The 17,380-nt window shown below is 46.2% G+C and overlaps 1 protein-coding gene across 2 annotated transcripts in view; it reads right to left on the bottom strand.

The window, feature by feature from the left end:
• Positions 1-800: 800 nt before the first annotated feature.
• Positions 801-17,380, bottom strand: part of MSRA (methionine sulfoxide reductase A) — a 444,569-nt gene continuing 427,989 nt past the window's right edge. The window contains exon 6 of one of the 2 annotated variants that reach the window (XM_074947420.1): positions 801-1,544. In XM_074947420.1, coding sequence (XP_074803521.1) covers positions 1,380-1,544 — 165 coding nt within the window. In that variant the 3' untranslated portion in view covers positions 801-1,379. The remainder of the gene's footprint in view (positions 1,545-17,380) is intronic. The other variant, XM_074947421.1, reaches the window with a different exon arrangement.

Genomic DNA, 17,380 nt, shown 5'->3' with positions numbered 1-17,380 from the left:
ACCATTACTCCTCGTTCTGTCATCTGCTACCATTGAGAACAGTCTAGAGCCATCCTCTTTGGAACCCCCTTTCAGGTAGTTGAAAGCAGCTATCAAATCCCCCCCTCATTCTTCTCTTCTGCAGACTAAACAATCCCAGCTCCCTCAGCCTCTCCTCATAAGTCATGTGCTCTAGACCCCTAATCATTTTTGTTGCCCTTCGCTGGACTCTCTCCAATTTATCCACATCCTTCTTGTAGTGTGGGGCCCAAAACTGGACACAGTACTCCAGATGAGGCCTCACCAGTGTCGAATGTATTAGTTATGTACACACGTAACGTCTTCTATGTGTATTGTAAGGTTTTTGGGTCATACTACTGTAGCGGGAGGGGGTTAGTGAACTAGCGGAGTTTAGTTGTAGTACAGTGGGTGGTTAGCATGGGGAAGGGAGACTGAGGGTAGAGTGTGTTTGTCTTCACACGCACATGAGCACTTTTCACTTAAACTCCACTCCACATGCATCTGACACTAGTGGTGCTGCCCTCCCTCTTGTACTCCCTGCCAGCCTGAACCTGCCCTCCTCCTTCGCTCCCAGTTGTCACCACATCCCCCCAGCGCTCCCGCCTGTACCTGGCGTGGGGGCGTGCATACTACCTCTGGAGATGAAGGGGTGTTGGCTGGCAAACTATGTACATGACCCAACCCACACAAACACAAACCCCCACACCCCGTACGTAAAAACACACTCGCCCTGACACCCACATTCTACCCTAGGTCTCCCTTCCCCATGCTAACCACCCACTACTCTACAACTAAACTCTGCTAGCTCACTAACCCCCTCCTGCTACAGTGTTGTGACCCAAAAATCTTACAATACACATAGAAGCTTGAACTTGGACAAGACATGACAGACAGACAGACAGACACAAAACTGTCCCTAAGGATGCTAGTGCCTGCTTTGGCCAGGTGGTTACAATAATTTGTGTAACATACATTTGTATAATGACTCTTTTTAAATTAAATATATAATTTCACTGAACCAGAATATAACTGTCAACAAAGATACATCAAGTTCTTTATTAATATGCCTAGTAAGGAATCTATTTGTCAAAAAACATTTCCTGAATCTTTTTGTTGTCTGTATTGTTACAGACATACTTGCTGACAGGTATGTTGAAATAAATTACCAAAATAATTGGAACTGGCGTGATTATATTGTGTTCTTTTGACAACTAAAATATGCAGAATTTTGCAGAACTGTAAAATATTGTGCAAAGAATTTTTAGTTTTTTGGCAAAGAATTTCCCAGGGAGTAATCATCAAATAACACATCAAGTTGCTTTACTTTATGTTTCTAGCAAAAGCATAATACAATGTTGGTGCAGTAGGGTGTGCACAGATTATTTTTTAATACCAACAGGACAGGATACCCCAGTGCCCCCAAGTCCACAATAGCCACGGGGGTTCTTGCTTAGATACTGTTGATGGTAATCTTCAGCATAATAAAACTCCGGAGCCTCACGGATTTCTGTTGTGATTGTGTCAAAACCACTCTCTGTCAATACCTGTCAAGACACGGTACAGAATTACATTAGAGGTTTGTCTGCGTCTGTGTGAGAAATAAACCGGATGATAAACCAACATTAGGAAATCTTATTCAAGAGATGCCCTAGACTTTTACAGTCACTTGTACAACAGTTACAGAACAGCCTTGATTTTACCACGTAGATTAGAAAGACATCCTGCTTCATCTGTGCTTTTATATTATTTGGGCAGCAGACACTTCAGGCATCAGAGTGTGTCTGTGCACCGAGCAGTGTGCGTGTTTTAGCTTACTTCTAACTGGTTACATTTTGAATGGATGTTCTTGTTTATTAAGCTTTGAGGAGGGGAGGGAGGAGCACCTATGAATCTTAGGGTATGCCTATGCTGCAAATACACACCCGCAACTGGCCCATGTCAGCTGACTCATGGGGCTTGGACTATGGGGCTGTAGATGTTTGGTCTTGGGCTGGAGCCTGGGCTCTGGGACCCTCCCCTACACTGATTTATATGCAACAAATTAGTGTGCTTTAGAAATCCCCCTAGTGCACACTGTTGCACCACGTAGAGATGCCCGCGAGCTCTGATTAGTTCTATTGAGAATGAATTCCTTAAGGTGGAGCTACAGTCCTGGGGTGAAATCCTGGCTAGAAGTCTGCTCGGGCCTAATTTCGAAGTCCAACCTGAACCCAGCTAGAACACAGCCAATCTGAAGCCGACCCGAGCCCTGGCATGTCGGCTTGTTCTCAGACCTGACCCAAACCGGACACTTGTAGTCAAATCTCTTTGGGTTGGGTTGGGTTGCCAAGGTCTAGCCACCATCCCGGACACCATTTTCTTTACTTTGTTTCCGCCACCTTGCTTCTGAGGCTAATTACTGCCCAAGCTTGGGCCGGCCGGCCGGCCGTTCCCTGGTCCAGCCCAGCACCCGTCCATCAGTTCCCCGGGACCGCTCCTCCTGAATCTGTGTCAGCGCCACCGAGAGAGCCTCGATCCTTGGCCTCTGCGTAGTGGGGGCTTCATGCGTCCCATGTTGACGATCCGCCTCCGGCCAGTGGAGTTGTTGCGGCGATGGCTGGCTGCCTTGCTCCTGCTGCCGCCCCGCCCCGCTGCACGTGCTGTGGAGTGAGCGGCACCACGACGCATCGGCACGCTCACTCTGCAGTGCACACAGCGCCCTCTGGTGGCAGCAGCTGGCTGGTCACAGTCACCGCTGTGCCCAGCTGATCAGAGACTATCTGATCCTGAGAGCGAGTGCCAGGTTGTTTTCACACCTGACCCAACCCTGTAGTTGGGTCCCGTTGTGTCGCAAGGCTCTCACCCTAGCCTCACTGAAGTCCAGAGGAATTTTGCTACTGACTTCAATGAGACCTGGATTTCACCTCTGGTGTCTTAACGTACCATCTGTCCTGCTGAAAAGCAGCCTCTCTATAAGAATGTTCAGTCGTTCAAATAAATTCACCCCACAGGGGTTGAAAGTTCTTGCAGGAAAGGAGGAATTTTAGGGTTGCAGTACTGTAGGATAGCACTGATTTTCAACAAACTGACAAAAATGTATCTATTTCAAAGCATTTTACACAAGGTAATCAAGCATCATTATCCCCGTTTTACAGCAGGGGAAGTTGAGACACTGAAACAGTCTGGCACCGTTTTGTAAAAAAGTGGTCACTGATTTAGAGTGTCTTAATTCACAGGTGCCAAACTTGACTAGAGTCCACACGCAGTCAATAGGAGCAATGGACACCCAGCACCTCAGTGAATGAACTGCGCCTTTCAGGATTGAGCCTCGAAGCCTGCGCCAAAGAAGTCACTGTTCTCTATTGATATAAAAATCTGAAGGTGGCTGAAAATACATTTGGAAACCTCTTGAAGGTGGAAATACCTGCAGGTGTGGCACTATTCTGGATAACACCGTTAACTCTGAGGTATTGTTCGGTGGCAAATAAAATGGCCATCAAGACAATTACTTTGACTAATGTGGAAAATACAGAGATGGCCCCCAGAGATTTGAAGACCACGCTCTAAAAAAAGTTAAGAGCCACATTTGGGTTCCATTCACAGAGCCTCTGGAGTTTCTTCTCCCAAGGCACATAATTCCATTAGGATCAGAAAGATATTTCAAGGCAAATTGTGTACATCTGGACAAGAAGATTTGCCAAAGCCCAGGCCAATGGCAATGGTGCACAGTTCGCAGATCAGGGAGGTGGGTGTAGGGGTGGATATTTTAAATTAGACTTGGAATTCTTCAGGACTGAGCCCCAAAATGAACGTGAAATCCCTCAAAGGCTCCTAAAAGCTGAAAGTTTTTCTTTTTAATATTAAGCTGCCATGCAGTTTTAACTATCACATTTTTCTTTTCTAAGCAAATCGACAAGTGCTGACACTTTGGACCCAATTCTCCTCTGATTCAGGGCTTTATTGTACGCTCATTGAAGTCAATAGCAAAGCTCCAATTGACTTTAATGGTGCAGGATAAGGACCTTAAACTGGTGTAGCACAGGAGTAACTTTGTGGAGGCAAATGGAGTTACACCAGTATAAGACAAGTGTGACAGCAGAATCAAGCCTGAGAACAATGTATGGCCAAGCACTTATCTTACCAGACAAACATGTACTAAGCCTCACAACACTGACAACAAAACTGATAAAAGGAAATTCTTTTTCAAAGACAGCACTAAGGCCAAGGTCTCAGCAGGATTCAATAAAAGGACAGGCCCGTTAGAAAGATAAGAACATAAGAACGGCCATACTGGGTCAGATCAATGGTCCATCTAGCCCAGTATCCTGTCATCCGACAGAGGCCCGAGCCAGATGCTTCAGAGGGAATGAACAGAACAGGTAATCATCAAGTGATTTATCCCGTCGCCCATTCCCAGCTTCTGGCAAACAGAGGCTAGGGACATTTCGGAGCATGGTTTTGCATCCATTGGTGGACCTATCCTCTATGAACTTCAGCTCTTTTTTGAACCCTGTTATAGTCCTGGCCTTCACAACATCCTCTGGCAAAGAGTTCCATAGGTTGACTGTGCGTTGTGTGAAGAAATACTTCCTTTTGCTTGTTTTAAACCTGCTGCCTATTAATTTCATTTGGTGACCCCTAGTTCTTGTGTTATAAGAAAGAGTAAATAACACTTCCTTATCTACTTTCTCCACACCAGTCATGATTTTATAGATCTCTATCATGTCCCCCCTTAGTCATCTCTTTTCCAGGTTGAAAAGTCCTGGTCTTATTAATCTCTCCTCATATGGAAGCTGTTCTATACTCCTAACCATTTCCCCCCCCTTTTCTGTATCTTTTCTAAGTCCAATATATCTTTTTTGAGACGGGGCGACCACATCTTCATGCAGTATTCAAGATATGGGTGTACCATGGGTTTATATAAATGCAATATGATATTTTCTGTCTTATTATCTATCCCTTTCCTAATGATTCCCAACATTCTGTTCACTATTTTCACTGCTGCTGCATACTGAGTGGATGTTTTCAGAGAACTAGCCACAATGACTCCAAGATCTTTTTCCTGAGCGGTAACAGTTAATTTAGACCCCATCATTTTATACTTATAGTTGGGATTATGTTTTCCAATGTGCATTACTTTGCATTCATCAACACTGAATTTCATCTGCCATTTTGTTGCCCAATCACCGAGTTTTGTGAGATCACTTTGTAACTCTGTGCAGTCTGCTTTGGACTTAACTACCATTTTGTACCCTCTGCAAATTTTGCCACCTCACTGTTTACCCCTAGAGTTATAATAGTAAAGGTTCAAAATAGAACAGAGAGTTTTGGAAGGAATACAAACCCCTCCTGCTCCAGGCATGAGCCAACATCTATCTAGTGGGGTTGGGAGGAAATTTTCCCTGGGGAAAAGTTATGCCGTAATTACCCACTGCAGGGTTTCTAGCTCTTACCTCTGAAGCAACTTGTCCTGGCTACTGTCAGAGACAAGATATTAGGCTGAATCACATACTGGCAGTTTTGTATGTGCATGGGTATATTACTACTAAACTCATTTTACAGATGGTAAAATAAGACACAGAGTCAGGTTAGACAGAGTAACATGCCTGAGATCCCAGAAGAAGTCAGTGGCAGACCTGGCACTAGAACTCAGGAATCCCAATTCCCAATTCTAAAATCTAAATACAGGGGAATTAGGAGGATCCTGGAGGATAATCCTAGCTAACCTGCTAACTCAATGTGAGGTCCTGGGCAAGTCCCATCATTGCCTTTTGCTTCAGTCAATGTATGTTGGAATACTGGAGGGCTAAAAGGCAAGTTCTCACTGGGAACTGGATGCTGCATCTTAACTGTGCTTTCCTAGGCAAGAACATTTCAAACACGGAAAACGGGTACTCTCTGGGGAAGCAGAAAAACAAATCTGTCAGAATTGTGAGTGAACAGTAGAGAAAGCTGAATGTATATTTCCCCACAGAGCCTGCAATGAGTAACTCACAGAGTCTGCGTCACACAGCTGAGGAATCAAGCATAATGCACTTTAGAAAGCATTGTTTTGTTTAGTTTCTTGCACTGAGGTGTTCCGAAGAAAGAATTTTTAAAACTGTCTCCACTCCAGAAAGCCTGGCACAAACATCGATCATCATCATGATTATTAATTCATCTAGCACTGTAAATGTACATGGTACTGCATTACTTCCTGTCTCAGTCAATGGATATACCAGGACTGTATGTAACTATTCTTGTAGCAGACTTCTATCTGGGACGTTTCCATCAATCGCCTAATTTTGTCCATTAGAAAAATCCATCCTGTTCAATATCCTACCACAAGAGGGCATGAGCATCATTTTCCCTTTTTAAAATTACTAACAGGCTATTAAAAGTGGAATAATGCAGAAACCGAGGATCATTCATTACATGGCAACTTCGGTCATTAGTGAAAGATACCAGCACTGTTGCCAGAAATATGAGACATTTTATATTTCTGCACCCTGCCAAACTTTACCTTAAATGGTTTGCTTTCAAACTCTGCAAACATTTCCCTAAGACATACAGTGTTGGTACAGAAACAGCAACATCACAAGGAAAGATGTGTGGGCTCCTGGAGCCAGATCTTTAGCTGGTGTAAATCAGTGGAGTTCCACCAACTTCAGTGCACCCAGTACAGCTACAGTCCGATCAAGATTCTGCTCTAACAGGCTCCCAGAGGGACACTGTGGTCAAAAGGGGTAATGAGATCCTTGAATGTGGTAACAGGGAAATATCAAGTAGGAGTAGAGACGTTAAAGTACCTCTGTATTTGGCACTGATATGACTGCTATTGGAATACTGTGTCCACTTCTGGTGGCCACAATTAAAGAAGGATGTTGGAAAACTGCAGAGGGTTCAGAGAAGAACCATGAGAATGATTAGAGGATTGGAAAACATGCCTTAGAGTGAAAGACGCAAGGACCTCAATCTATTTAGCCTGTCAAAGAGAAAGTTAATGGGTGACTTGCACACAGTCTATAAGTACTTACACGGGGAATAGAAATTTGATAATACAAGGCTCTTCTATCTAGCTGACAAAGGTGTAAAAAGACCCAGTGTCTGGAAGTGAAGCTGGACAGGTTTAGACTAGAAATGAGGGTACACATTTTTACCAGCGGGGGTGATTATTAACAACCGGAACAACTTACAAAGGACTGTGGTGGACTCTCCATCACTGAACATTATAAAATCAAGATTTGATGTTCGTCTAAGAGATATGCTCTAGTTCAGGGATCGGCAACCTTTGGCACACGGCCCGTCAGGGAAATCCGCTGGCGGGCCAGGACGGTTTGTTTACCTGCAGCGTCCGCAGGTTCGGCTGATCACAGCTCCCACTGGCCACAGTTCGCCGTTCCTGGCCTGCCAGCGGATTTGCTTGACAGGCTGCGTGCCAAAGGTTGCCGATCCCTGCTCTAGTTCAAACAGAAACTAATTCAAGCAAGTCTTAGTGCTTGTGTGTTATGCAGAAGGTCTGACAAGGTAATCACATTGTTTTTTTCAAGACTTATAATCAATGAATCCACCCATATACCCCAGGGTCACTAGCAGATTCTACTGGAGAAAGGTCCAAACTAAAGCCTGGATCCAAATACCCCTATGCTGGCCAGTGCCACCTCAAAAGTGGGTGATGGTGGCCAGGGAGGGGGCATGGTGGAGCAGCCAAGGGTTGCACTGACTCAGTGCATCTCCTCAGCAGCCTCTGCCAGCCAGGCTCTTATGGAGACCTCTTCAGCTTGATTCGGAGGCAGGCCGATGGCGGACACACAGCCTGCCTTTCTCCAAAAGCTCTTGTATTGCTGCACGCCGGGAGGCCATTCCTCCCTGTTGTGACAGACTATACATGTGGCCATCACACTTTACCCTTCTCGTGTGAAGACTGCAAGAGCTGTGGCAATACTGGTATTTGTTATAATGAACTAGAGAAAGGGTCCCATCTGAAGGCCGTGACAAAACCCCAGGTGCCTGTGGTTTCAGTGAGCACTTTCCCTTTGTTTTATATTTGCAGTTCCTTTCGATTTTTCTCCTCCTTTTTGTTTACCTTTCCAGGGGCCTACTGCTACTGCTTGTGGAGGAGTTCCTATAATCCCATTTGTATCAAGAACTAAATTCCAACAGCACTATGCAATCCTCTGGTAATGTTGCCACCTCCGACTTTTCCAGCTTGCCGGAAATTAAGGGGCATCCAAGTAACATACAGAGCCTACAGAGCCTACACAAGGACATCATTGGGTTATGAACTTGCCTTACAGCTTGTTGACTTGGCCTCACAATATGGGTGGACAACATAATGGCATGCAAATGACACACCACACCAGTTTGTCCCTCTGGACAAAGATTCAGAAGCAGTGTCCCTGTTCAGAGTCCAGTTATTCTGGGTGGTATGATCAACAGTCCTTATCAGTTTGAATGTACAGCGCAGTGACATTGAATGAGCTAAGCCAATCAAAACAGAGGGTAGTTCTACAGTTACTCCCAAACTGTAGTTTTCAGTAATAACTATATCGTATGCAATGTTGCTACACTTTGATTTGCTACTGCCCTCTCAAGTGACAATATGTCCACAATTAACATGGTGGCTTCACCTTCTCTCAAGTACAGAAAAGGTTGTTCCAAGGAGGAGAGAGAAAAAATTTTCTTCTTAACCTCTGAGGATCGGACAAGAAGCAATGGGCTTAAATTGCAACAAGGGCGGTTTAGGTTGGACATTAGGAAAAACTTCCTGACTGTCAGGGTAGTTAAGTACTGGAATAAATTGCCTAGGGAGATTGTGGAATCTCCATCACTGAAGACTTTTAAGAAGAGGTCAGACAAACACCTGCCAGGGATGGTCTAGAGCAGTGCTACTCAAAGTGGTGGTCCGTGAGCCATCGGCTACCAGTCTGCACGCACATTGGGAAAAAAAATTGCCGGTCCCCCACATCAGATAGCTTGAGAAGCAGTGGTCTAGATAATTAGTCCTGCCATGAGTGCAGGGGACTGGACTAGATGACCTCTCGAGGTCCCTTCTAGTCCTATGATTCTATGATTCTTGTAGCCAGATGATTTTATTTAGCCAACCGGTGTCAAAATATTTAATCATTTGACATTTCAGCATCAGCACAACAAATTAAAGGTGCTTGTTTATATTTGGATGGGAGTGCTTAATTTTTGGAAAGTGCTTTGAGAAGTTTAGATGAAATACTACATTTAAGTGAAAAGTATTATCGCCTCGTACCCTCAAAATAATTTTAAAGCATATGAAAGGAATGAGGCAGGATCCTGCCAACCTCTGTAATAAGCCTGGTGGCTATATCTTGGCTAAATAAATGGAAGTTTAGAGGTTGAGGCCACTTTAAAAATGTGTCAACAAAAAGCTTTAAAAATGATTCTATTAAAGCCTTTTCATTTTCCGAGCAGAGGCATTAATAAAGTCAGCAGAGTATTAATTGGTTTCAAGCATTTTGCGGCTTTTAATAAAAATGGCATCAGTGTGCATATGATTCAGTGCACACATTAAAAGCAGACGCACTGCATGTGCTCAGGGCACTGTACGAATCTAACTTGTGTGTTTTGATGAGTTAATCTAAACCATTTCTGATAGAGCAGGCTCCAGGCCTCTGTCTTACTGCTGCTGAAAATACTGAGAAATATCTTTACTCAGAAAATACCTTGTACTTCCACAGCACTGTTTATCCTTGATGTAGAACACGAAGGGCTTGTCTACACTTACAGCGCTGCAGCTGCTCTAGTGCTTAGTAAAGACGCTACCTGTGCTGATGAGAGAATGTAGGTACTCCACTTCCCCAAGAGGCAGTAGCTAGAAGCCCTTCTATCAACACAGCGCTGTCTACACCAGGGGTTCGGTTGTATAACTGCATCGCTCAGGGGTGTGGATTTTCCACACCCCCGAGTGACGTAGTTATACCAACATAAATTCGTAGTGTAGACCAGGGCTAAGGAATGAAACCTCACAATGCTCCTCTGAGTGTTCTAGCAAACCAGTGGCTGTTTAGGAACTTCGAGGTTATCACCTTTTTGTATGCCGGGGTTACTTGAAACTCCATATCAACAGCAGAACTCAGGTCTTTCCGTTTCAAAGCACAAGCCCCTACACGGAGAGCTAAAGGAGAATTGCCATTGGTAGCATAGAATCATAGAAGATCAGGGCTGGAAGAGACCTCAGGCGGTCATCTAGTCCAACCCCCTGCTCAAAGCAGGACCAGCACCAGCACTAAATCCTCCCAGCCAGGGCTTTGTGTGCTTCATGCACTGGGCCTATGACAAACAGTTGGGCAGTTCTGATTCTTGTCAGTAAGAGAGTACGCATACAGGCTGGCCACCTGATTACAGTGTTATCGCTCCCATTCGATACAACTGGCATACATTAGTCATTGGTGGAGCTGGGAACAGAACTCAGAAAACCAGACAACCGTTCCCATGCTGTAACCGACAGGCAATGCTCTCCCCCACTTAGAAGCGGAGGAAATTTACGTGATTAACATGAGTCATAAAACATGTACAGTTAAGAAGCAATGGCTTTATTTCCTCCTTTCAGCAGCTAAGGCATCATTTAGATGTAATACTGCAGTAAGTCAAGGCAATCTGTATTACAATACATTCGGAACAGTTGCCTACAACTGGATAGTCTGCTTCAGTGATGTGAGGTGTTATACTATTATTCTCGTTACATATCAAGATTCTGACTGCTGGTTTAGGGCCTTGCCTTTTCCATCTTGCTTATTGATGGTAAAATACATCGTTGGCTTTTCCCATTGGGTTATTGTCAGGGATGGAGAGGTTACTCACCTTGTGCTGTAACTGAAGTTTCTTCGAGAAGTCTGTCCCTGTGGGTTCTCCACTTCAGGTGAACCTGTGCCCTGTGCCTTTGATTGGAGATTTTTGGTAGCAGTTCCCATTTGGCCTTCAGATTCGCCCTACACATCCTCATGTACCACATCCAGATTATATGGGGCTGTGTGGGAAGACTGCCCTCAGTTCCTTCTCCACTGCAAAGCCCCGCAATGGAGAGTCTGAAGCAGAAAGGAAGGAAGGCAGGTAACCATGCACCCAGAGGGACACACATCTTGAAGAACTCCAGTTAGTGCACAAGGTGATAGGTTTCAGAGTGGTCGCCGTGTTAGTCTGTATCAGCAAAAAAACCGAGGAGTACTTGTGGCACCTTAGAGACTAACAAATTTATTTGGGCATAAGCTTTCGTGGGCTAAAACCCACTTCATCGGATGCATGCAGTGGAAAATACAGTAGGAAGATCTGTATACACAGAGAACATGAAACAATGGGTGTTGCCATACCAACTGTAACGAGACCAATTAATTAAGGTGGGCTATTATCAGCAGGAGAAAAAAAACCTTTCGTAGTGATAATCAGGGTGGCCCATTTCAAACAGTTGACAAGAAGGTGTGAGTAACAGTGGGGGGGAGGGGGCGGAATTAGCATGGGGAAATAGTTTTTACTTTGTGTAATGACCCATCCACTCCCAGTCTTCATTCAAGCCTAATTTAATGGTGTCCAGTTTGCAAATTAATTCCAATTCTGCAGTTTCTCATTGGAGTCTGTTTTTGAAGTTTTTTTGTTGGAGAATTGCAACTTTTAGTCTGAAATTGAGTGACCAGGGCAGGTGAAGTGTTCTCTGACTGGTTTTTGAATGTTATAATTCTTGATGTCTGATTTGTGTCCATTTATTCTTTTGAGTAACCACTGCTTCTTCTTCAAACAGTGTCCCTATGGGTGTTTCATTTCAGGTGACTCCCGAGTAGTACCCCCTAAGGCAGAGGTGGGCAAACTATGGCCCACGGGCCACATCCGGCCTGCGGGACCCTCCTGCCCGGCCCCTGAGCTCCTGGCCCGAGGGGCTAGCCCCCAGCCCCTCCCCACTGTTCTCCCTCACCCTCAGCCGCAGCTCACCGCGCCGCCGGCGCAATGCTCTGGGCAGCGAGCTCATGGGGGCAGCACAGCTGCAGAGCCTGGCCTGACCCGGTGCTCTCTGCTGCGCGGTGCATGGCTGGCTCCAGCCAGCCAACATGGCTGTAGCGCCGCCAGCCTCCGGTGCTCCAGGCAACGCGGTAAGGGGGCAGGGAGAGGGGGGAAGGAGGGTTGGATAGAGGGCAGGGGAGTTCGGGGTGGTGGTCAAGGGGTGGGAGTGTGGATAGGGGTAGGGGCGGTCAGAGGGCAGGGAACAGGGGGGTTGAACGGGGGCAGGGGTCCCGGGGGGGCAGTCAGGGGCAGGGGTTCAGGGGCGGTCAGGGAGAAGGGGCGGTTGGATGGGGCAGAGGTCCCAGGGGGGCAGTCAGGAATGAGAGGAGGGGTTGGATGGGGCAGCAGGGGGCAGTCGGGGGGGCGGTTCCGGAGGCAATCAGGGGACAGGAAGAAGGGGTGGTTGGATAGGGCAGGGGTCCCGGGGAGGAGCAATCAGGAAGGAGAGGATGGGGTTGGATGGGGTGGCGGGGGGCAGTCAGGGGTGGGGGATCGGGGTGGGTCAGGGGACAGGGAGCTGGGTGGGTGGATGGGGCAGGGGTCCCAGGGGGGCCGGCAGGGAACAGGGGGGTTTGGATGGGGCAGGAGTCTGGGGGCCAGAAGCAGGGGGTGGTGGATTGGCGGTGGGTTCCGGGCCACGCCCTGCTCTCCTAACCGGCCCTCCATACAATTTCCAAAACCCGATGCGGCCCTCAGGCCAAAAAGTTTGCCCGCCCCTGCCCTAAGGAGATGGCAGTTTTGGTGCAGAGTCCAGTACGGAAGAGACAACTGCATTGCCCAAAGCCACATCTGATCTTCCAGCTGGCACCAAGACATAACGATTACAAAAGGTACGCCCTGAGGCCAGTGTTGCCACTCTACAGGGGTCTGCGATTGACACACCTGTAAGCCAGGCTGTAGAGGAAAAACATGCTCTAGTGGAACATGATATCACTCTTAAAGGGGGTTGAAGCTGAGTTCAGTCACAGCAGATCTTAATACATCCAGAGATGTACTTTGATAACCTCTGTTTCAAAATAACTGAGCCCTTGTTTCTGTCCGTAACGGATTCAGATAGTCTTGGAGATCTTTTAAAAGGTTTGGCCCTGTCTAGGTAAAAAGCTAATGCTCTCCTGACATCCAGAGTATGGAACATGGCTTTTTGACTGGTGCAATGTGGTTTTGGATGAATGGTTTGATGAATATGAAATTCCAAGGATATCTTAGGTAAAAATCTTGGATGGGCCTGCAGAGAGAGTCTCTCTCTGGTAAATACAGTAAACGAGGAGTCCACCATCAAAGCCCCCAGTTCTCCAACCCTTTGGGCAGAAGTTATAGCTACTAAGAAGGCTGTCTTCATTTGTAGATCTAACAGAGAACATGTAGCTAGTGGCTCAAAGGGATGCTTCATAAGGCAATTAAGAACTAGGTTCAGGTCCCAGCTAGAAGCAGGGTCTTTGCTTTGTGGTAGAGATTTTGAAAAACCTCTTAGGAATCTTTCCATCACTAAGTGAGAGTGAAAACCCCCGTGTGTGGGCATGTGAAAGGCTGTTATTATTGCTAATTGAACCCCAATGGAGTTCATAGAAAAACATGAAGTAGAGAACAGGCACAGTTGTAGACTCCGGGTCAGGTCGAAGGTGGTTGAGAGAAGGAACTGAGGGCAGTTTGCCTGTGTGGTCCCCTATAGCCTTAGTGTGGGGAACAAGGATGTGTGGGGTGAAAGGGTGATCCAAATGGGCACTGCTACCAAAAATCTCTGATCAAAGATGCAGGGGCACCTGAAGTGGAGCACCCACAGGGACACTACTCGAAGAACTCTCTGTGATGCTGCAGAAGGGGCTGAAAACCTATTTACTTGGTGAAACCTGCACTCAAAATGATATGGGTGACTTCATCTTGGAAAGTTCTCTGGCCTGTGTTATACAGGAGGTCAGACTAGATATTCCCAATAGTCCCTTAGAATCATAGAATCATAGAATATCAGGGTTGGAAGGGAGCTCAGGAGGTCATCTAGTCCAACCCCCTGCTCAAAGCAGGACCAATCCCCAATTAAATCATCCCAGCCAGGGCTTTGTCAAGCCTGACCTTAAAAACCTCTAAGGAAGGAGATTCTACCACCTCCCTAGGTAACGCATTCCAGTGTTTCACCACCCTCTTAGTGAAAAAGTTTTTCCTAATATCCAATCTAAACCTCCCCCATTGCAACTTGAGACCATTACTCCTCGTTCTGTCATCTGCTACCATTGAGAACAGTCTAGAGCCATCCTCTTTGGAACCCCCTTTCAGGTAGTTGAAAGCAGCTATCAAATCCCCCCTCATTCTTCTCTTCTGCAGACTAAATAATCCCAGATCCCTCAGCCTCTCCTCATAAGTCATGTGCCCCAGCCCCCTAATCATTTTTGTTGCCCTCCGCTGGACTCTTTCCAATTTTTCCACATCCTTCTTGAAGTGTGGGGCCCAAAACTGGACACAATACTCCAGATGAGGCCTCACCAATGCCTAATAGAGGGGAATGATCACGTCCCTCGATCTGCTGGCAATGCTCCTATTTATACAGCCCAAAATGCCGTTAGCCTTCGTGGCAACAAGGGCACACTGTTGACTCATATCCAGCTTCTTGTCCACTTTAATCCCTAGGTCCTTTTCTGCAGAGCTGCTGCCTAGCCACTCGGTCCCTAGTCTGTAGTGGTGCATGGGATTCTTCTGTCCTAAGTGCAGGACGCTGTAGTTGTCCTTGTTGAACCTCATCCGATTTATTTTGGCCCAATCCTTCAATTTGCCTAGGTCCCTCTGTATCCTATCCCTATCTTCCAGCGCATCTACCACTTTTCCCAAACTTGCTGAGGGTGCTATCCACACCATCCTCCAGATCATTAATGAAGATATTGAACAAAACTGACCCCAGGACCGACCCTTGGGGCACTCCTCTTGATACCGGCTGCCAACCAGACATGGAGCCATTGATCACTACCCATTGAGCCCGATGATCTAGCCAGCTTTCTATCCACCTTATAGTCCATTCATCCAGCCCATACTTCTTTAACCTTCTGGCCTTGGAATCTATGGATCGATGAAAGGCAGGTCATGCAGTTGTCCCTGACATACTTAGAGGGCAGCATGAACCTGCAAATTGAAACACGGAAGTGAAGGCCAGAAACTGCAGAATTCTAACCCCAGCTCTCATGCTGAATCACCAGCTGACTTTAGACAAGTCATTTCAATTCTTTGTCTGTTTACCCTTCTATACAATGGGAATAATAATACTGACCTACCTCACATGGGTGTTGTGAAGATTAGTTAGCTAATCAGGACTTTGGAGTGCTATATAACTGTTCATCCTTCCAGACAAGCCGTACGTTCTCCTAGCCTACTTTACAGTATGCCTCCTGCCAGCATGGGCAGGACAGAAGGAGCCTGGTAACAGTTAATTATACTGGGCCAAATCCAGCAGAGTTCACACATGTGCACATGTATCTCTGAGGGCAAAATTTGGCCAGCTGATTTTATGACTGACTTTGATCCTTGCTGTGACAGACATGGAGCTGATATGTAATAATTTTATGAACACTGTCTATGACATGATCAGCAAGGGAAAGTTATAGTATAATGAGCGATTGGAACTCCCTGTAGGACTGTACTGCTCCAACTTCATTGGGAGCTGTGGGAAGAGCAATCAGGAAAGCAACGCAATAGATCTAGATAAGGACACCCCAGCAGACACTCTAAAGAAAATGGGGCAAACGATGTTAGCTTCAGGAATTCTGTCTCTAGTCTCTAACAAGCTGCAAGCCTTATTTTGCAAAGTGGGGAGCCTGGAGATCAAAAGACTACTCAAGTGTTAAAAAAGGCTTTCTCACAGATTACCGCTGGAATTGACCCAGAGGGATCAGAATTGCACAGTCTGGACATAAGGCAGACCAGCTGAGGTAAATAAGGGGATTGCAACCTAAGGCCTGGTCTGAGTGGGAGAATTGTGAGATTCCACCCTGAGGTGGCGGCTAGATGTCTGAGAGCTAGAGGGGGTGCAGTTAGTCTAGTAACTGGGACACTTGCTAGTACTGTATCTCCAAACATGCTTCTCCAGGTCTGCCAGCAACAATCTACCCTGCGAGATCAGACTGAACTGACAGAATGTATATACCAGACAGACTGCACAGCATAGCACTGGGAGAAAAGCAATAATAATTTGTTCTACCTTGTGCTGCCTTACCACGCATGTCCGGCACTGGCTGTGAAGGACAGTCTGCCTGTTGTCAGTGGCACACTGATCCTATAAAAATGCCCAGAACAGGGAGCCATATTCTGGTCTCAGTCACACCAATATAATTCTGGAGTAACTCTACTGCCTTTTGTACTGTTACTGCTGATGTAGACTGGGGTAGCAAAACAGAATCTGACCCAGTCTTTATCGGTTTGACCCCCAGAAGAGTTTTCTAAACACTCCATCCTGCCTTCTCCTTGAGGGAAAGTGGATGAACAAGAGGGATGACACTAGGGGGCAGTTAGGAGATATGCAATGATAACATTAACAAAGATAAAAGATATTTTGCTTGACCAGTGTCTGGGAACTAATTAGGTGTTGAAGGAGCCATCGAGAGAGATGGAAATTCTGTTTGTCTAGCCAACTTTAACCCAGCCAAACAGCATTTTACAGTACATCCTGCATGGATAATTTATGATGGCTAAGAAAAGATATGGCCAGTTCTGACTTTTAGCAATCTAAAACTAAAATCTATTCAGTGGTTTTAAGCAGCAGACTGCTCTTTGCAGATCACTCTTCCATTACACTAATGTTCCTGAAATGAAAGTCAGTGAGGTCTAGAGACAAACAAGCCAGTGGTTGCTGGTTGCTCACATCTGAGACCTGGCCATTCATTTACTATGTGACCGTAGATAATTCACATAACCTCTCTGTGTATCAGTTTCATAGAATCATAGAATATTCGGGTTGGAAGGGACCTCAGGAGATCATCTAGTCCAACCCCCTGCTCAAAGCAGGACCAATCCCCAATTTTTGCCCCAGATCCCTCAATGGCCCCCTCAAGGATTGAACTCACAACCCCGGGTTTAGCAGGCCAATGCTCAAACCACTGAGCTATCCCTCCCCCCACATCAGTAAGACAGGGATGATAATATTGATCTCTCTCGCAGGGGTGTTGAGAGGATAGATTTATTAATGTTTATAACACACTTACAGGACCTGATTGTGATCTGACGCTAGTTCTACACTCGTGTAGTTTCACTGGGGGCATTGCAAGGCTGGCTCATGTGGTCACAGTTACCAGTTGGCTTTGGCGTGCCCTCTCCTCAGTAGATGGAGATAGAACGGCAGAAATGCCAAAGCCGAGTGGCGCTGTGATCTAGCACGCAGGATTACAATGCTTGGAGTGAAGAGCCGGGCCCAGCCCCATGGGGCAGG

Source organism: Natator depressus, chromosome 3 (assembly GCF_965152275.1).
Source record: "Natator depressus isolate rNatDep1 chromosome 3, rNatDep2.hap1, whole genome shotgun sequence".
NCBI lineage: Eukaryota > Metazoa > Chordata > Testudines > Cheloniidae > Natator > Natator depressus.
Note: the sequence above shows the minus strand (reverse complement) of the source record. Positions and strands in the feature narration are given on the sequence as shown.